The sequence below is a fragment of the Bubalus kerabau genome, chromosome 9 (genome assembly GCF_029407905.1).
Source record: "Bubalus kerabau isolate K-KA32 ecotype Philippines breed swamp buffalo chromosome 9, PCC_UOA_SB_1v2, whole genome shotgun sequence".
NCBI classification, from domain to species: Eukaryota; Metazoa; Chordata; class Mammalia; order Artiodactyla; family Bovidae; genus Bubalus; species Bubalus kerabau.
Window position 1 is genome coordinate 55939172 of NC_073632.1, and position 21885 is coordinate 55961056.

General features: G+C 37.9%; 1 protein-coding gene across 12 annotated transcripts in view; it reads right to left on the reverse strand.

The window, feature by feature from the left end:
- The window catches only part of GRIK2 (glutamate ionotropic receptor kainate type subunit 2), a 753908-nt gene that overhangs the window by 178355 nt on the left and 553668 nt on the right, over window positions 1–21885 (reverse strand). Inside the window, exon 12 of one of the 12 annotated variants that reach the window (XM_055535386.1) lies at window positions 18390–18442. The exons of the other annotated variants lie outside the window; for them this stretch is intronic. Within the exon in view, the coding sequence (XP_055391361.1) occupies window positions 18434–18442 (9 nt within the window). The 3' untranslated portion in view covers window positions 18390–18433. The remainder of the gene's footprint in view (window positions 1–18389; window positions 18443–21885) is intronic. 12 annotated transcript variants of the gene reach the window in all.

Consider the following 21885-nt stretch of genomic DNA (forward strand, 5'->3'; position numbering starts at 1 on the left):
ATTGGTCTATATTTCTGTTTTTGTGCCAGTACCATACTGTCTTGATGACAGTAGCTTTGTAGTATAATCTGAAGTCAGGAAGGTTGATTCCTCCAGCTCCATTCTTTTTTCTCAAGACTGCTTTGGCTATTTGTGTCTTTTGTGTTTCTATATGAATTGTGAATTTTTTTATTCTAGTTCTGTGAAAAATGCCATTGGTAATTTGATAGGGATCACATTGAATCTGTAGATTGCATTTGGTAATATAATCATTTTCACAATATTGATTTTTCCTACCCAAGAACATGGAATATCTCTCCCTCTGTTTATGTCACCTTTGATTTCTTTCATTTAAAAGATCTCTCTGGTCTTTTTCTTTTTCAAATGTGCATTTCTTTAATTTTGAAAAATATACACAGGAGAAGCCATGTGTTTTACATAGGAATACAGACATTAACAAAGCATTTCTTATAATTTCCCAAAACTCTATTATATCTGTCTGAAATTTAAATTAAATATATCAGAACCTTTTAAGTTAAAATGAGAAACTACTGGATACACTCAACTTTTTCTCAAGATTAAATGAACAGAGAATGTGAGTATGTTTTATGTTAAATAAGGTTTATTGTTAGCTTTATTACCTATAGTCTATAAGATGCAACTTTATTGCAGCTTTGCAAACAGAATACATTTCTTAAAAAAAAAAACTGATCAAAATTTTCCAAATACATATAACTCTATATGATAGAGTAGAGTGCAACACTATTGTTACATAGTTATAGAAATACTATAGAACCCAAGAGCATAGGGTAAGCAAAAGAAATGCAATCCTGAGCCATTTGAAAAAGATGATTTGATGAATCCTTTTAAGTGTAGGTTTAGAAAACATGAAGGAGGGGAAAAAAATACATGCACACTGCAGTCAGGAGTGAAATACATTAAATACCTGTTCAGTAAGACACATGAGGGGGCAAATGGTGAATTTCAGACACATGCACACTCATTCATTCTCCCATTTATTTTCCTGCTACCAGAAAGACCTTTGTGGTCTTTTAAATGTACAAACCAAATTATCATTTCTTGCTCAGAATCTTCTACTGGCTTCCAACACACGGAGAATAAAATCTAATCTCAGCCTACACCACACTGGCTACCTCATCAGTATCAGTTCCAATCACCTGCTGGTCTTAGTTGGATTACTCTTGTTCCAACAACTCTGGTCCCCATGCTAATTTTCAAACCTGTGCACACATTTCTGTTCAAGATCTTTCTACTTGCTATTCCTTCTGCCTAGAAATCTTGTCCCTTACACTTTCACATAGCTTATTCTCTTCTTTCATGAGTGTGCCTGTTCTGATGTCAGTCACTCAAAGGGATCTTTCCTGACCATTCATTCTATCACATTTATTTACTGACCATGAAGCAGAGACATTACTTTGCCAAAAAAGGTCTGTCTAGTCAAGGCTATGGTTTTTCCTGTGCTCACGTATGGATGTGAGAGCTGGATTGTGAAGAAGGCTGAGTGCCGAAGAATTGATGCTTTTGAACTGTGGTGTCGGAGAAGACTCTTGAGAGTCCCTAGGACTGCAAGGAGATCCAACCAGGCCATTCTGAAGGAGATCAGCCCTGGGTGTTCTTTGGAAGGAATGATGCTAAGGCTGAAACTCCAGTACTTTGGCCACCTCATGCGAAGAGTTGACTCATTGGAAGACTCTGATGCTGGGAAGGATTGGGGGCAAGAGGAGAAGGGGACGACAGAGGATGAGATGGCTGGATGGCATCACTGACTTGATGGATGTGAGTCTGAGTGAACTCCGGGAGTTGGTGATGGACAGCGAGGCCTGGTGTGCTGCAATTCATGGGGTTGTGAAGAGTCGGACGTGACTGAGCGACTGAACTGAACTGAACTGAACTGATGTTTTCATTTTCTTCATAAAACTTATCATAACCTGCAATTATGTCACTCATTGTCAACCTATTCCAATAGAATAGAAGTTCCATTAGAATAAGGAGTTTCTTTATTTTGTACAATTCTGTATCACCAATACCTAAGTACAGTACCTGACACAAAGTAGTCATTAATTAACAAATTAATTAATCAGATCAGATCAGTCGCTCAGTCGTGTCCAACTCTTTGTGACCCCATGAATCGCAGCACGCCAGGCCTCCCAGTCCATCACCAACTCCCGGAGTTCACTCAGACTCATGTCCATCGAGTCAGTGATGCCATCCAGCCATCTCATCCTCTGTCGTCCCCTTCTCCTCATGCCCCCAATCCTTCCCAGCATCAGAGTCTTTTCCAATGAGTCAAGTCTTCGCATGAGGTGGCCAAAGTACTGGAGTTTCAGCTTTAGCATCATTCCCTCCAAAGAAGTTCCAGGGCTGATCTCCTTCAGAATGGACTGGTTGGATCTCCTTGCAGTCCAAGGGACTCTCAAGAGTCTTCTCCAACACCACACTTCAAAAGCATCAATTCTTTGGCGTTCAACTTTCTTCACAGTCCAACTCTCACATCCATACATGACCACTGGAAAAACCATAGCCTTGACTAGATGAACCTTTGTTGGCAAAGTAATGTCTCTGCTTTTGAATATGCTATCTAGGTCGGTCATAACTTTCCTTCCAAGGAGTAAGCGTCTTTTAATTTCATGGCTGCAATCACCATCTGCAGTGATTTTGGAGCCCAGAAAAATAAAGTCTGACACTGTTTCCACTGTTTCCCCATCTATTTCCCATGAAGTGATGGGACTGGATGCCATAATTTATAATAAATAAATTAATACACATTTTAAATGGATGAATAAATGGATAAAACTATAACTATTGTTAACTCTACCCCCAGCACTCCCCAAACTTCTTTACAGAAGATAATATTCTTGAGGCTCATCTTTTGACTGATTTTTCTCCTAAAGAATTCTTCTAGATTGGTTTTGTATCATTGTTGTCATAAAGACCATACAGTAATAAAGAGAAAAATATTTAGGGAAAACACCTGCTTCCTTTTCCTTCAGACCACTGATATTTCTAAGTCTCTATTTCTGGCAGCATGAAATAGAGATGTATAAGTTGTATAAATTTCATATCAAAGTTTAAACTTCCATCAATTGTATGTATAACACACTGTATACAACCTAGTATCCAATTTTTAGATTTACAAAAAAGCTTATATTTGAAAAATATGCCTTATAGTTGCTTTTCACCAAAGTAGCAACCACAAGGTCCACAGTGGAAAGTAAAGTAGTCAAATGAGTTCTGAAAATAAGGATCATTTCACACCTGAAGACCGGACTAAGGACAACAGAGAGAGAATTAAGAGAATTCTGGTTATGCAGTGGCTAGGACATTGCACTTCCGCTGCAGAGGGCAAGGGTCAGTCCCTGGCTGGGAACTAGGATATCATGCTGATGGAGCAGCCAAAAAAAAAAAAAACCTGCAAAGTCAAAAATTAAACGGTAACAGTAGTACATTCAGCTGCTGCTTCAGCAGCTGTCACTTTATTAGTGCTTAAGTAAGCCTGCTGATAATTTCAAAAGATATTGAATAAATCTACCAATCTTGCCACTAATAACAGAATGAAAAATGAACTTCTCAACTGATAATTCTTTAGAAGAGCCATGACTCCAAAGCAATGATTTTTCTTTTAGTGGTGAGAGATAGGTGGTTAATTTTTTAAAATTTTGTTTTCCATTCATTCCCATCCAGAATCTGATTTCATTGTAAGCTCTCAATTGAATGGTTTAGAAATTAATATTCCTATACTAAAATTGTTACCTCTTTTCTCACTGTAATATTTCCATGAAATTTATGTATTTATGGATTAATTAAGCTTTACTTAGCTCCCTCAGGAAAAAAAAAATAGGTTCACAGAAATTGAAGTTTTTTTTTTCACATTGAGAGTTTAAAGAAAACTAAATTTCTAATAAAAACGATTGGAAACATGCATATTAATATTTCAAAGTGGAATTTAGTATACGTATTATATACATAAGCAAAGCACTGAATGATGGTGTCTCTGACATTTTCTTTCTGCATTTTGGTATTACAGATTTCCTGATTTTAAAATAATATCTTTTAAAATTATAATTTGAGTTAAAATATTTTATTCTGCAAAAGACAATCTCTTAAGTAGGAATGACATTCTATTACTTTCTACAATTCCTAGGGTTATATTTAAACATACAGTAAAAACAACACAAGGGAAAAAACCCTAAAATATTATTCAAAATGTTATTCTATATTCATCCAACAAGTACTTGAGAAGTGAGAGATGTTGAATCGCAGCTTTGACACAAATTTATATGGAAGTTTCAAACCAGAAACTAGAAACATGTCAACACGACATTTAAAATCTCAGGTTAGTTCTTGAGCCTATACAACATTCATACAATTCATTTTTATTGATTTAAGCTAATATTTCCACTATATATCTTCAGCTAAACCTATTTTCATACCCCAGTTTAAGTGCTCCGGGAACAGAACTGGTGGACCAAGGAAAACTGCTAGCACTAGAATGGATGACTATAAACTACAAGGAGCCGTCTTAATGGAACTGTGAACTTATAATTCTGCTCTAGTAAACCATTCTTCAATGGACAATTGATTAAGCACACAGACTTTCCAGGATCTATTTTACAATAATAGATAAATTATAAGAGTTGTAAATAACCAATATTATTAAATTTTCCAGTTATGAGCAGTTAGTGTTAAAATGGACATTACTTAGTTTAAAATATTTAGAATTAATTTATTCAGACTATTTCTTGCAATAACATTTCTTCACAAAGGATTATCAAAACCTGACTATGCACGAGGCCTGAGCAAAGTTTAGGATACAAAGGTGTTTATGACAATCTCATTTCTCAGGTGACAGCTGCACAGGAAAGATTAACATAGAAACAACTGGAAACATACAATAACTTCTTCAGTTAAAGTATGTATACGGTGTACCTGTACTATAATTTTACTGACTTGCCCCATTGTTACTCTAATGTGTTAATATAAATGATATTCATTACCAGAATTTACATTAATCCTGTAAAACCTGGAGTTGAAATGGGACGGATACATAAATGCTCCATCAGTAGTAGTATTAAAGGAAGTGGGATGAACTCAAAAAGAAAAAGTGAGAGGCATTATAATCCATCTTAAAGCTCCTACGGAGAAGGCAATGGCAACCCACTCCAGTACTCTTGCCTGGGAAATCCCATGGACAGAGGAGCCTGGTAGGCTATAGTCCATGGGGTCTTGAAGAGTTGGACACGACTGAGCAACTTCACTTTCACTTTTCACTTTCATTCACTGGAGAAGGAAATGGCAACCCATTCCAGGGTTCTTGCCTGGAGAATCCCAGGGATGGGGGACTGGTGGGCTGCCGTCTATGGGGTCACACAGAGTCAGACACGACTGACGTGACAGCAGCAGGAGCAAAGCTCCTAATTATTCACTCTCCATCACAGGATTAACAATAGCTATGCTGAGGAGGTTAAAAATTAAAGTGATCTTTATTTTTTTCTTGAAGTGATCTTTAAAGTGATTAATTCTTCAATACATTTGTTCAGTCACCTCAGTTCAGTTCAGTCGCTCAGTCGTGTCCAACTATTTGTGACCCAATGAATCACAGCACGCCAGGCCTCCCTGTCCAACACCAACACCCGGAGTTCACTCAAAGTCATGTCCATTGAGTCGGTGATGCCATCCAGTCATCTCATCCTCTGTCATCCCCTTCTCCTCCTGTCCCCAATCCATCCCAGCATCAGCGTCTTTTCCAATGAGTCAATTCTTTGCATGAGCTGGCTAAAATACTGGAATTTCAGCTTCAGCATCAGATCCTCCAATGAACAGCAGGACTGATCTAATTTAGGATGGACTGGTTGGATCTCCTTGCAGTCCAAGGGACTCTCAAGAGTCTTCTCCAACACTACAGTTCAAAAGCATCCATTCTTCGGCACTCAGCTTTCTTCAGAGTCCAACTCTCACATCCATACATGACCACTGGAAAAACCATAGCCTTCACTAGACGGACCTTTGTTGGCAAAGTAATGTCTCTGCTTTTCAATACGCTATCTCGGTTGGTCATAACTTTTCTTCCAAGGAGTAAGCGTCTTTTAATTTCATGGCTGCAATCACCATCTGCAGTAATTTGGGGGCCCCCAAAAATAAATTCTGACACTGATTGCACTGTTTCTCCATCTATTTCCCATGAAGTGATGGGACCAGATGCCATGATCTTCATTTTCACTCTCCTCTTTCACTTTCATCAAGAGGCCTTTTAGTTCCTCTTCACTTTCTGCCATAAGGGTAGTGTCATCTGCATATCTGAGGTTATTGATATTTCTCCCAGCAATCTTGATTACAGCTTGTGCTTCTTCCAGCTCAGCGCTTCTCATGATGTACTCTGCATATAAGTTAAATAAGCAGGGTGACAATATACAGCCTTGATGTACACCTTTTCCTATTTGGAACCAGTTTGTTGTTCCATGTCCAGTTCTAACTGACCTGCATATAGGTTTTTCAAGAGGCCGGTCAGGTGCTCTAATATTCCCATCTCTTTCAGAATTATCCACAGTTCATTGTGATCCACACAGTCAAAGGCTTTGGCATAGTCAATAAAGCAGAAATAGATGTTTTTCTGGAACTCTATTGCTTTTTTGATGATCCAGAGGATGTTGGCAATTTGATCTCTGGTTCCTCTGCCTTTTTTAAAACCAGCTTGAACATCTGGAAGTTTGTGGTTCACATACTGCTGAAGCCTGGCTTGGAGAATTTTGAGCATTACTTTACTAGCATGTGAGATGAATGCAATTGTGTGGTAGTTTGAGCATTCTTTGGCATTGCCTTTCTTTGGGATTGGAATGAAAACTGACCTTTTCCAGTCCTGTGGCCACTGCTAAGTTTTCCAAATTTGCTGGTATATTGAGTGCAGCACTTTCACAGCATCATCTTCCAGGATTTGAAAGAGCTCAACTGGAATTCCATCACCTCCACTAGCTTTGGTTGTAGTGATGCTTTCTAAGGCCCACTTGACTTCACATTCCAGGATGTCTGGCTCTAAGTCATTGATCACACCATTGTGATTATCTGGGTCATGAAGATCTTTTTTTACAGTTCTTCTGTGTATTCTTGCCATCTCTTCTTAATATCTTCTGCTTCTGTTAGGTACATACCATTTCTGTCCTTTATCGAGCCCATCTTTGCATGAAATGTTCCCTTGATATCTCTAATTTTCTTGAAGATCTCTAGTCTTTCCCATTCTGTTGTTTTCCTCTATTTCTTTGCATTGATCTCTGAGGAAGGCTCTCATCTCTCCTTGCTATTCTTTGGAACTCTGCATTCAGATGCTTATATCTTTCCTTTTCTCCTTTGCTTTTCGCTTCTCTTCTTTTCACAGCTATTTGTAAGGCCTCCTCAGACAGCCATTTTGCTTTTTTGCATTTCTTTTCCGTGGGGATGGTCTTGATCCTTGTCTCCTGTACAATGTCATGAACCTCCGTCCATAGTTCATCAGGCACTCTATCTATCAGATCTAGTCCCTTAAATCTATTTCTCACTTCCACTGTATAATCATAAGGGATTTGGTTTAGGTCATACCTGAATGGTCTGGTGGTTTTCCCCCTTTCTTCAATTTAAGTCCGATTTTGGCAATAAGGAGTTCATGATCTGAGCCACAGTCAGCTCCTGGTCTTGGTTTTGCTGACTGTATAGAGCTTCTCCATCTTTGACTGCAAAGAATATAATCAATCTGATTTCAGTGTTGACCGTCTGGCGATGTCCATGTGTAGAGTCTTCTCTTGTGTTGTTGGAAGAGGGTGTTTGCTATGACCAGTGCGTTCTCTTGGCAAAACTCTATTAGCCTTTGCCCTGCTTCATTCCGTATTCCAAGGCCAAATTTGCCTGTTACTCCAGGTGTTTCTTGACTTCCTACTTTTGCATTCCAGTTCCCTATAAGGAAAAGGACATCTTTTTTGGGTGTTAGTTCTAAAAGGTCTTGTAGGTTTTCATAGAACTGTTCAACTTCAGCTTCTTCAGTGTTACTGGTTGGGGTATAGGCTTAGATTACTGTGATATTGAATGGTTTGCCTTGGAAACGAACAGAGATCATTCTGTCGTTTTTGAGATTGCATCCAAGTACTGCATTTCGGACTCTTTTGTTGACCATGATGGCCACTCCATGTCTTCTGAGGGATTCCTGCCCGCAGTAGTAGATATAATGGTCATCTGAGTTAAATTCACCCATTCTAGTCCATTTTAATTCACTGATTCCTAGAATGTCGACGTTCACTCTTGCCATCTCCTGTTTGACCACTTCCAATTTGTCTTGATTCATGGACCTGACATTTCAGGTTCCTATGCAATATTGCTCTTTACAGCATCAGACCTTGCTTCTATCACCAGTCACATCCACTACTGGGTATTGTTTTTGCTTTGGCTCCATCCCTTCATTCTTTCTGGAGTTATTTCTCCACTGATCTCCAGTAGCATATTGGGCACTGACAGACCCAGGGAATTCCCCTTTCAGTATTCTATCATTTTTCCTTTTCATACTGTTCATTGGGTTCTCAAGGCAATAATACTGACATGGTTTGTCATTCCCTTCTCCAGTGGACCACATTTAGTCAGACCTCTCCACCATGACCCACCCGTCTTGGGTGGCCCCACACGGCATGGCTTAGTTTCACTGAGTTAGACAAGGCTGTGGTCCATGTGATCAGATTGGCTAGTTTTCTGTGAGTATGGTTTCATTGTGTCTGCCATCTGATGCCCTCTCGCAACACCTACCATCTTACTTGGGTTTCTCTTACCTTGGACATGGGGTATCTCTTCACGGCTGCTCCAGCAAAGTGCATTTGTTAGACTCCCTTAAACATTACAGAGAATAAATGATAATAAGATCTTCTGTATATCTTCCATCAGAAGAGAGACAGTTCAGTTCAGTTCATTTGCTCAGTCACGTTTGACTCTTTTGGGCCTCATGGACTGCAGCACACCAGGCTTCCCTGTCCATCACCAACTCCAGGGTTTACTCAAACTCATGTGCATTGAGTTGGTGATTCCATCCAACCATCTCATCCTCCATCATCTCCTTCTCCACCCACCTTCAATCTTTCCCAGGATTAGGGTCTTTTCAAATGAGTCAGTTCTTCACATCAAGTAGCCAAAGTATTGGAGTTTCAGCTTCAGCATCATTCCTTCCAATGAATATTCAGAATTCATTTCTTTAGGATTGACTAGCTGGATCTCCTTGCAGTCCAAGGGACTCTCAAGAGTCTTCACCAACACCACAGTTCAAAAATATCAATTCTTCAGTGCTCAGCTTTCTTTATAGTTCAACTTCACATCCATACATGACTACTGGAAAAACCATAGCTTTGACTAGATGGACCTTTGTTGGGAAAGTAATGTCTATACCTTTTAATATGCTGTATAGCTTGGTCATAGCTTTTATTCCAAGGAGTAAGTGTCTCTTTATTTCATGGCTTCAGTCACCATCTGCAGTGATTTTGGAGCCCCCCAAAATAAAGCCTGTCACTGTCTCTATTGTTTCCCCATCTATTTGCCATGAAGTGATGGGACCAGATAACACGATCTTAATTTTCTGAACGTTGAGCTTTATGCCAACTTTTTCACTCTCCTCTTTCACTTTCATCAAGAGCCTCTTTAGTTCTTCACTTTCTGCCATGAGTGGGGTATACATATACATATGTACATATGTATATGTATACATATATATACATATCTGAGGTTATTGATATTTCTCCCAGGAATTTTTATTCCAGCTTATGCTTCATCCAACTCAGCATTTTGCATGATATAATCTGCATATAAGTTAAATAAGCAGGGTGAGAGTATACAGCCTTGATGTACACCTTTCTGGATTTGGAACCAGTCTGTTGTTCCATGTCCAGTTCTAACTGTTGCATCTTGACCTGCATACAGATTTCTCAGAAGGCAGGTCAGGTGGTCTGTATTTCCATATCCTGAAGAATGTCCCACAGTTTGTTGTGACCCACATAGTCAAAGGCTTTGGTGTAGTCAATAAATCAGAAGTAGATGATTTTCTGGAAATCTCTCACTTTTTTGATGATCCAGCGGACATTGGGAATTTGATCTCTGGTTCTTCTGTCTTTTCTAAATCCAGCTTGAACATCTGGGTGTTCATGGTTCATGAACTGTTGAAGCCTGGCTTGGAGAATTTTGAGCATTACTTTGCTAGTGTGTGAGATGAGTACAGTTGTGCAGTAGTTCGAATATTCTTTTGACATTGCCTTTCTTTGGGATTGGATTGAAAACTGATCTTTTCCAGTCCTGTGGCCACTGCTGAGTTTTCCAAATTTGCTGGCATATTGAGTGCAGCACTTTCACAGCGTCATCTTTCAGGATTTAAAATAGCTCAACCAAATTCCATCACCTTCACTACCTTTGTTCGTAGTGATGCTTCCTAAGGCCCACTTGACTTTGCATTACAGGATGTCTGGCTCTAGGTGGGCAATCACACCATCGTGGTTATCTGGATCATGAAGATCTCTTTTGTATAGTTCTTCTGTGTATTCTTGCCACCTCTTTTTAATATCTTCTGGTTCAGTTAAGTCCATATCATTTCTGTCCTTTATTGTGCCCATCTTTGCATGACATGTTCTCTTGGTATCTCTAATTTTCTTGAAGAGCTCTCTAGTCTTTTCCATTCTATTGTTTTTCTCTATTTCTTTGCAATATCACTGAAGAAGGCTTTCTTTTCTCTCCTTGCTATGCTTTGGAACTCTGCATTCAAATGGGTATGTCTTTCCTTTTCTCCTTTGCCTTTAGCTTCTCTTCTTTTCTCAGCTATTTGTCAGGCCTCCTCAGACAACCATTTCACCTTTTTTAATTCCTTTTTCTTGGGGATGGTCTTGATCACTGCCTCCTGTACAATGTCATGAACTTCTGTCCATAGTTCATCAGGCACTCTGTCTATCAGATCTTATCCCTTGAATCTACTTCTCACTTTAACTGTATAATCATAAGGGATTTGATACATAGGTCATACATGAATGGTCTAGTGGTTTTCCCTCCTTTCTTCAATTTATGTCTGAATTTGGCAATAAGGAATTTATGATCTGAGCCAAACTCAGCTCCCAGTCTAGTTTTTGCTGACTGGATAGAGCATCTCCATCTTTGGCTGCAAAGAATATAATCAATCTGATTTTAGTATTGACCACCTGGTGATGTCCATGTGTAGAGTCTTCTCTTGTGTTGTTAGAAGAGGGTGTTTGCTATGACCAGTGTGTTCTCGTGACAAAACTCTATTAGCCTTTGACCTGCTTCATTTTGTACTCCTAGGCCAAATTTGCCTGTTACTCCAGGTATATAATGATTTCCTACTTTTGCATTCCAGTCCCCTATAATGAAATGGATATCTTTTGGGGGTGTTAGTTCTAGGAGTTCTTGTAGGTCTTCATAGAATTGTTCAATGTCAGCTTCTTCAGCATTACTGGTTGGGGGATAGACTGGGATTACTCTATTGAATGGTTTCCCTTAGAAAAGAGATCATTCTGTTGTTTTTGAGATTGCATCCAAGGACTGCATTCTGGACTCTTGTTGACTATGATGGTTACTCCATTTCTTCTAAGGTATTCTTGCCCACAGTAGTAGATATAATGGTCATCTGAGTTCAGTTCAGCCATTCCAGTCCATTTTAGTTCACTGATTTCTCAGATGTCGATGGTCACTCTTGCCATCTCCTGTTTGACCACTTTCAATTTGCCTTGATTCATGGACCTAACATTCCAGATTCCTATGCAATATTGCTGTTTTTGGCATTGGACTTTACTTCCATCACCTGTCACATCCACAGCTAGATGTTGTTTTTGCTTTGTCTTTGTCTCTTCATTCTTTCTGGAGTCATTTTTCCACTGATCTCCAGTAGCATACTGGGCACCTACCAACCTGGGGAGTTCATCTTTCAGTGTCATATCTTTTTTCCTTTTCTTACTTTTCATGGGGTTCTCAAGACAAGAATACTGAAGTGGTTTGCCATTACCTTGTCCAGTGGACCATGTTTTGTCAGAATTCTCAACTGTGACCCATCCATCGTGGTTGGCCCTACCTGGCATGGCTCATAGTTGCATTGAGTTAGACAAGGCTGTGGTCTATGTGGTCAGTTTGGTTAGTTTTCTGTGATTGTGCTTTTCATTTAGTCTGCCCTCTGATGGATAAGGATAAGAATCTTATGGAAGCTTCTTGATGGGAGAGACTGACTGAGAGGAAAACTGGGTCCTTGTTATGACAGGCACAGCCATGCTCAGTGAATCTTTAATCCAATTTTCTGTTGATGGGCAGGGCTGTGTTCCCTCACTGTTGGGGCTTCCCTGGTAAAGGCTCAGCTGGTAAAAAATCCAACTGCAATGAGGGAGACCTGGGTTAGATCCCTGAGTTGGAAAGATCCCCTGGAGAAGGGAAAGGCTACCCACTCCAGTATTCTGGCCTGGAGAATTCCACAGACTGTATAGTCCATGGGGTTGCAAAGAGTCAAACACAGAAGATAAGCTCTATTCTTATCTAAGAAGAGAGATAACATTTTGCTAAATAGAACATACCTCTCTCCCAGAACTTACTTTACAAATAGATTTACCTCATATGCTGAATTACTAAGCAAACTTAACTAAGTGGGTCAAATCTAAATTATAAATTTACTTAACTCCTTACATTTAAAAGTCTGTGTTATATGCTTAGAACAAATACAAAGCACATATTAGTATTTGTTAAACAGATAAACAGAGCTTCCCTGGTGCCTCAGTGGTAAAGAATATGTGTGTGCTAAGTTGCTTCAGTCATATCAACTCTTTGTGACCCCATGGACTGCAGCCCGCCAGGCTCCTCTCTCCATTGGACTTTCCAGGTAAGAAAACTAGAGTGGGTTGCCATGCCGTTCTCCAGGTGATCTTCCTGTCCCAAGGATTGTACCCGCATCTCCTATTTCTCCTGCATTGGCAGGTGGGTTCTTTATCATTAGTGTCGTCTGGACACAACTTAGTAACTAAACAAGAACGAAACAGTTAGACTGTTATAATAATATACACAGTAAGAAAGAACTTTGGGCAATAAAATATTCAGATATATCTAAATAGCTAGGCTGTATTGCATGTAGACGGAGAAGGAAATGGCAACCCACTCCAGTGTTCTTGCCTGGAGAATCCCTGGGACGGGGGAGCCTGGTGGGCTGCCGTCTATGGGGTTGCACAGAGTCGGATGTGACTGAAGCGACTTAGGAGCAGCAGCAGCAGCATTGCATGTAGATATCTTTATAATTGATACTCTAATAAAAAATACTTTGTAATATGTTTTCTCTGGTTTCCATGACTAAGGAAATTCCTTTGTTGCTGTTGTTTAGTCGCCTAGTCATGTCTGATGCTTTTGCAACCCCACAGACTTTAGCCGGCCAGGCTCATCTGTCCATGGAATTTCCCAGGCAAGAATACTGGAGTGGGTTGACATTTCCTTCTCCAGAAAATCTTCCCAATCCATAGATGGAACCCATTATCTCCTGCATTGGCATGCAGATTCTTGAGCCACCTGGGATTTCCAGTGAAATTCTTTAAATCTGCATTACTTAATTGCTTTAAAGGTTTTAATTGTTTATTTGATATTTGTTAAAATGTTTGATGGAGAAGGAAATGACAATCCACTCCAGTATTTCTTGTTTGGAGAATTCCACAGACAAGCCTGGTGTGCTACAGTCCACTGGGTCACAAAGAGTCAGACATGACTAAGTGACTAACTTTCACTTTCACTTTCAAAATGTTTGAGGTATGAGGGAACTAGGAATCTTGAAATCTATCTGAAATCATTCACTCAATTATTTAACAAGTTATTTTTGAGCAATTCACCAATTTATTTAACAAATATTTATTCTTGAATGACTGCTGTGTAATAGGAACTGTTCTAGATGCTCATAGTACTGCAAAGACAGACAAAGTGAAGAAAACAGTCACCTATCAAGAAACAATTTTATGCGATAATGTCAGAACATGAAGAGTGCTGAGAAGGAAGATAAATCAGGTTAAGAGGATCAGAGTATGACTAGGGAAGAAGGGACTAGGATGAGCAAAGGAAATCTCTCCAAGGTCCTGAAGTTTGAGTCCAGACCTCAGTGAAGTTGGGGATAAAGCCCTGAGATATTCTGATCAGAGTTCCCTGGCAGAGGGACTTATAAGTTACAAATGCTCTGGGGTAGATAGGACCTGGGTATGTGGAAGGAGTAGTATACATGTCTCCACCTCCCCCCACCCCCCACAAGTTTCTCTCACTAAATCATCCTCTTGAGAAAGTCCCATGGAAATATAGAAACATCACATGACATACACTTCAAACCCTAAACAAAAGGTGTCAGATTTAGAAAACTTTTGTTATTGCACCTCTCATTTCACTCTTGTTTGGTTTTACCAATAAAAGGAAATGATACCATTTATATTTATGCTCTTCTATTTATGCTATAAATGTGGTTCTATAAATTCTTTTATTCAAATTAACTGCAAAAGAGCTGTTTAGTTGTGCCTTAGAATTTGTTAAAATATTATAATACCAAGTAAATATTTAAGAAAAACCTTATGTTTGTGGTAACTCAGTTTTATATAAATAATACTAGAAAAATAGGTCAATAATACTATCCACAGTAATTCTGAATCTGTGACATGACCTTACTCCTATATCCACCTATGTGATCACAGACGCCCTACAGAAATCTGTCAATTAGTAAAAATAGCTTTATGATTTTCTGCAAATATCACTGAGGAACAGCAATTTCCTTTCAGAATAGTTGATTTTCCTAATAATCCAGGTGTAATGATTGAGCTGATACCACTTCCCCATGTTTATTAATAATAATTGAAGCTATTCCCATATTTGTTTAATACAAGTTAATAACATATTCCCATATATTTAAGGATGCTTGAATAACTCACAGTTAAGTCTGAACAAAAAGGTTAAATAACAAAAGTCCTGCAAAGCAGCAAACGAAAATCTCTCTAATACTGCTATAGTTGCAGTAGTGTTTGATAGTAGAAAACTGAATGGAATATTGAGAAATAGATCCATAAAACAAAGGTTAGAATTTTCCATTTATTGTTTTATCTAGGCTCCCCCCACTTTGGTCCTTCTTTCTGTCTTCCCTTTTTTCCTAACTCTTTCTCTTTCTTTTTACTTCCCTAAAACCAGAACAATTGACTTTTTGTGTGTTGCTAAAAACTTTATGCAATAGAATTAAATGTCTAATTTCAGATGTAGAAGAACTTGATGGAAATCATAAGCGAAAATGTTTGTATTGAATGAAAAACAGGCTACTCTTCCAGGCTGCTTAGATCTTATATGTATCCATTGTACTAGAATTTCACATCTCAAATTTTTAGAAAATTTCCAAATTCAGAAACAGGCTGATACATAAAGGTATTTTCTCAAGATCACCTGTAATCTGGGACTGTGAGTAGCTTTCATGCCTTATAAGGGAATAATTAATAAATTAGAATATAACTAGAAAGAATTACTATACATTATTAAGCAGCATTTTACAAAGTTTCCAATGAAACTGCCTGAACACTGAGAAAGTGAAAGTGAAAGGCGCTCATTTGTGTCCGACTCTCTGTGACTCCATGGGCTATACAATCCATGGAATTCTCCAGGCCAGAATACTGGGGTGGGTAGCCTTTCCCTTCTCCAGGGGATCTTCCCAACCCAGGGATCAGACCCAGGTCTCCCACATTGCAGGCAGATTCTTTACCATCTGAGCCACCAGGGAAGCCCAAGTATACTGGAGTGGGTAGCCTATCCCTTCAACGGTCAATGAATATAGAAACACAATATTAAACATGAATTCAACTCAATAAAAACATAGTAAACTTATAACTTATAGATTATATGCATCGAGTTATACCAACTAATCACAAATTATACAGCATTTTAGATCTCAATTTAAGTAATTATGATAAGACAACCAGGAAAATGTAAATGAGTACTGATTGTTGGGTCCTTGATGTCATTAAGGAGTCATATTTTTCTTATGTGATAATGAGAGTGTGCCCATTTTTTTTAAATTTCAGTTCCTTTCTTTTAGTGGTAAATACTGAAGTGTACATAACATGATATAAAGTCTTAAGATTTGTTTCAAAATAATGCAGGTGGCAAGCAAGTGTGCAGGAGCAGAGATGAAATAAAAATGGCCATGTGTTTATAATCCATGAGGCTTGGTGATGGGTACATGAAACTTCATTTTACTTTTCTATTCGTACATTTTGAGAAGTTGTATAAAACAATGTTTTGAAAGTATAGAATCAATGTAAATAAACTGAGCAAAATGTTAATAATGCATATTTCATGTTAGAATAACAGTTTTTTATATTGTTTCTCAATTTTATAATTTTTATCTACTGAAAATATATTTATTCCAAAGAAAAAGAAAAATATGTGTCATTTAAATATATGTGTATCCTTCCTTGAAAACTTTTACTAATCAAATGAAATGCAACTATGAACAATAAGTTAAATCTAGAGAATTTTTGTGGTCATTTTATTTAAGAATATAAAGACTGAGATACACATGAAAAGTTTTACCTGACCAAAACTTATCAGTTAACTTTAGTACAAATACAGCTTTCTTTTGATAGTAAATAATTTTAAAACATGAAAGGTGTAAATAGTTTAAGGACTCTTTAATTCTAATTTCTGAAAAGCAATCAGTGTATTTGAGGGTAATGAATAATCAGCTCCCCTTTCATAATAAGTATTTTATCCTGAACAATTCTGATGAAGTATCTGATATCAAATATTAAATAACATGTTGAAGAAAGTACTATTGTATATCATAGCTATTGATTCTTAGCTTTTATATATATATATATATATATATATATATATATATATATATATATCCATGGAGTTTTTCCAGGAGTAAGAGGGAACAATACTCAATTTGATTATATTTCTGAATCTTTCCATATCTACACAAAAACTCAGAACAATGACTAAATTATAAAAACATTATATATTCATGACTTCAGAAGGTAATTACTATTCATTCACTGGTTTAAAAGTTCACATAAATATATCTCATAGTAGAGTAAAATAAGCTTCTATTTTCTCATCTGTGAAACAATATGACAGGCTCTATCAATCACTATTTACTGGTAGACTAGGCAGAATGGGGATCCCTCCCAGAATTTATATAAGATTCCTTGAAGCAAGAAATACCAAAGGAATGATAAAAACGTAATGAATTGTACGAAGAAAAGATCAATGGAGTTGTTAGAAGAAGATTTGGGGAATACTTTGAGACTTAAACTATGAGCAAGAAAGACCAATATAGCAATTAATAATCATAGATTCTGGATTTATTAGTGATCCAAATTTCCTGATCAGCATCCAGAATCTATTTCCATGGCAGGTAGCTGCAGAGATGGGTATATTTAGTCTACCAGAATATAGTTGTCCAAAATAATGGACTAAAACATAGGGCACTGGCAATAGTGGGGGTCACACAGTTATAAGAATGACCTTGACTTTTGCCCATTATAAGAAAGATCACATCCAGTTTGGGTTCTATTTAGCTAGCACTAATAATGGATATTCACAGGAGCCCAGCGGACAACATCATGTTTCAACTTGTCAGTGAACCAAATCTAGGTATTTAGAAGAACTGCTATGAATCGAGGGCCCTGGTTAGTCAGCAGCTATTTTAAGCTGTGAAGTGGAGGATAAAATTTTCCCCAAAGGGATAGTTACCTCTTTTCAGATAAAGCCAAGATGTCACTGCTGCCTGGATGGCTGAGTTCTTCAATATGCTATTTCCACTTGATAAATGAAACTTTTACAGTCTTCCCATATTGTTAGTTACTAAAGCCTAAGTTGCCCTACCTCAAAATAGGACCATCAAGCCACAGAGTCACAAGGTTTCTATGGATCAGGCATTCATTTTCATCAGTGGTCTGGCTGCAAACTAACAGCTGTTTTTAAAAGGATGTAGATGGTGGCCATGCCTAGAAGGTGATGAGTTCAGAATTCTGAGGGAAAATTTTAGGTACACAACACCAAGAGGCAAAAGCATCAGCCACCGAGACTTACAGTCTAAAGGGGTCACTAGGATCGTGGGATTGAAAAGTACTAGAACTTTTCTACATGTAACTTTTTATGATTGGGAAGATTCCCTCTGGGCCTTAAGAAATGACATATTACAGGCAAACTCTTTTTATTACATACATATGCAGAAGCAACAAACACACTATGTTGAATTGGTCCAAAGGTCCTTTAACATAAGGCCATGTTAGATTCCTTCCTCTTTTGTGGATACTGACACTGATCAGCAGAATGTGGATGACTCATGAAACCAATGAGACTAGGCAGTATGGTGCCTTGGTCACCTATATCCAACAAAGCCATACAAATTTTCTTACCTGACCAAAGTTCGCAGATATACATGAACAGGAGTTTGCAGTCTTTAGTCTCTCTGGAAAACAGAAAGACTTTGTTCCAATCTCTGCAAAATTCTTGTTCTTGAGTAAACTGGGATTGATAGAGATAGTGAGAGGGATCAGGGAGATGGAGGTGGAGAGCAGCTCCCCATCAGGAAGCAAGACTCATTTATCAATACTTTCAGTTTTGAGCAGTGTGTTGGTTGTTTGCTAATCACTCAAAGTTCCCATGTTTGGGGCCAGTCTAGTGATCTATATTAGATGGCAAGATCCTTAGTTTGAAATTATCTGTTTCACCAATGAGACCCGTTAATGCAGCAGCCACAGATACATTGCCTTTCAGCTAGAACCATGGGGATTTCTGTATTAAATTCATGATAATGCACTTTCTTCTACCTGATCAATTCACCCTTTGGACAGTATACCTCAGTACTACTTCCTGCTTTCTAGGCTCTAACCATTCATCAACAGCAAAAGATAGCCCCTTAATCTTTCTTCTTGCCCACTATTTGGATAAAAGCATTTGCTCCTAGATCCTAGGAATTGGTCTCAAACCATTAAACCCAGCTCATAAAGCCTGTGGCCTTGAAATTTTAGAAACCCATATCTATTCTTATCCCATTCTCACTGCCTATTCACAGAAGTTCCTGTAGTCTGAATACTTAAATTCCTTTGTCAGTTAGATGCATTAGAAATCAGTCTGTTCTTTATTTTTAATGTTTTTTTTTTCTCTTTGTATTGTTCACAATGGGGTAAATTTATTCATTTTTTTAGCCTATCCTATCTCTTAGAGTATATTTTTTTTATTTATTGGTAAATATTTTACCAAAATTCCAGCAAATTCTCAGGTATTATCTTTTTAAATATTACTTCTTTGCAATTATTTCCATTGTTTTCTTCTGGAACTCCTACTCAACATATGATGAAACTTCTCAATTTATTCTCCATTTCCCTTATCTCTTCTTTCAAAAATTATATATTTTTTATTTATCTATGTTTTTTGTGTTGATTAAATTAATCACTATTTTTAACTCATTCTCTTTTCATGTTCAATATACCTAGTCTAATTTTTTTAATGACATTTTTACTACTTGTTAAACATTTATTATTTTTATTTTTCATATTTTCATATATAATTTTACTATATAATTTCTTTTCATGCATTGTATATAGTTTTAAAAGATATTTTGCCTTTAGTTTTTATTTATAAAATATTGACAGTTGTACAAAATGTATTTTGCAAGGATAAAACCATGTTCTATTGTGTTTTTGTCAATATAAGCTTGCATTTTTTTTTGTTATTTTTGACTTATTTCATTCCCTCTCTCACTAGCTCAAGTATCCTCACAGATTCCTTTCAAGTGGTCCTATTATTTCTTTAATTCTGTGATCCCTTTCTCATCTTCCAATCCATAGCAATGTTTCAAAAGGATAGTTTGAGTTCCACATCCCCTGGTGATATTGGTGTTTGAATCTAGTTCTGAAATAATCAGGTAACTTGACAGAGTTCTTACTTACCTGACTGAATCTGTGCCTTTCTGTTTAACTAGAATCACGACTTTCAAATAAACCAAGCCTCCAATAGTTTAATGGAGAAGGAAATGGCAACCCACTCCAGTATTCTTGCCTGGAGAATCCTGTGTACAAAGGAGCCTGGTGGGCTGCTGTCCATAAGGTCACATAGAGTCAGACACAACTGAAGCAACTTAGCATGCATGCATGCATTGGAAAAGGAAATGGCAACCCACTCCAGTGTTCTTGTCTGGAGAATCCCAGGGACCGGGGAGCCTGGTGGGCTTCAGTCTATGGGGTCGCACAGAGTCAGACACGACTGAAGCGACTTAGGAGCAGCAGCAGCCAGAAGTTTAATGCTGCCTTCACAATGAACCACACCCAAGGTCCTGGTTTCAAGCAGTAAACCTGTTTTTACACTTAGACTTCACACAAAGTACTCTGGTACTGTTGATCCTGTTCGTGATGCCAATTGTCTTGTTGTTCACACTGTTTGCTGAACCCAGGGTAGGCAAGGCATGAACTAAGAGGCTGGAAGAAGATGTGAGGAGTCATAGGAACTGCAGGCACGTCTATTCTCTCCTGGCTGGCACAGCAGCCATAACACAGCCTCTATCCTGGCTGACACAGCAGCTTTAGAAGCAGCCATAACATAGCCATTATATAACCTCATATAACACAACCATGATGTTGCTCCAATGTAGTAGCCCCAATGCAGCAGCAGCCAGGGCTTTCATGGTGAAGTTCATACAGGCATACTGCACAAAGTAGCCCATGACCAAGCGAATACCTTGTGATGTGCATGTGCAGTGCTATAAGTAAGCTCAGCTGTTACATAACTGTGCAAAATCATTGTTACAGAACATGGGGTGAGAGTGCATGAGAGCATGGGTTGAGAGTGTCTGACTGGCAACATCTTGTTGATTTCCTCACAATTTTTAATCAATGGATAATTCTAGACCAACAAGCTCTACTTATACATCAGGGCCCTGGGGTTGATAGCTTTAGCTGGGTTTATTCTGCTTATTTTGCATGGATTTTTGTTTTGGGTATTAATCAAGGAGGAGCCTTAATTAGTTTTGGGGTCTTAGAGGAGTCTTCAAAGCCTGATATTTCTACATCATCTCGACAAGAAATAAAGGAGTAGGGTTTTTCCCCCTAAGTTTATTATAATATACATTCTTTCTGGCAAGATGGTTCAAAGAGGTAAAGATAGCAAATAGTAACCTAAGAGGGAAAATGAGGAAAATCGTATGGAAACCAGTGGCAAAGAATGCTTCAGAATAGGAAGGTGAATAAATAGCTTTTTACAGATCAAATAAGATAAAGCCTGACAAATATCTATGGGATTTAGCAACTTGGCAACATTAATAAGAGTAATTTTTGATGACATGTTTGCTCAAAAACAATTATTGGTGAGATATGAGATGCACTGTACAACCAAATAAAGAAGGAAAGGTAAAGATGATAAGGACGTTTGCCTCAGAGGGTAACTTGAAACATTGGGTGACTGCTGAAATATATTTTTCTTAATGAGAAATCATGGTCCTTTAAAAATACAAATGCAAATTGATCAGAAGTGAAAGGCTTAGATGTCTAAAGCAGAGAAAGAAAGAAACTTAGATCTAAAAATTCCTGAACACACAAGCTAGAATGGAAAAGAAAGATGGAAAGATAATCCTTGAGAAGGACCAATCTCTCCATCAAACCTACAAGAGGACAAAACAGCTGTTAATGAGCAGTGCTTGTAAATTCAATGATCAGCATTGAGGTAGGACATTCTTATCTAATGATTCTATTTCTCTTAGAAGCAGGAGAGCAGGTTTTCTGTTTAAGTTGGAGAGGGACTGGTAGACTTGAGAAGCAGAAAGAAACTTTAAGAACAGTGTTGTAGAATGTAAGAGAGTGTGGTAACTACAAAGAGTTTGTAGCAGTTGTGACAGAATTGACAGCTCATTTGGGATTA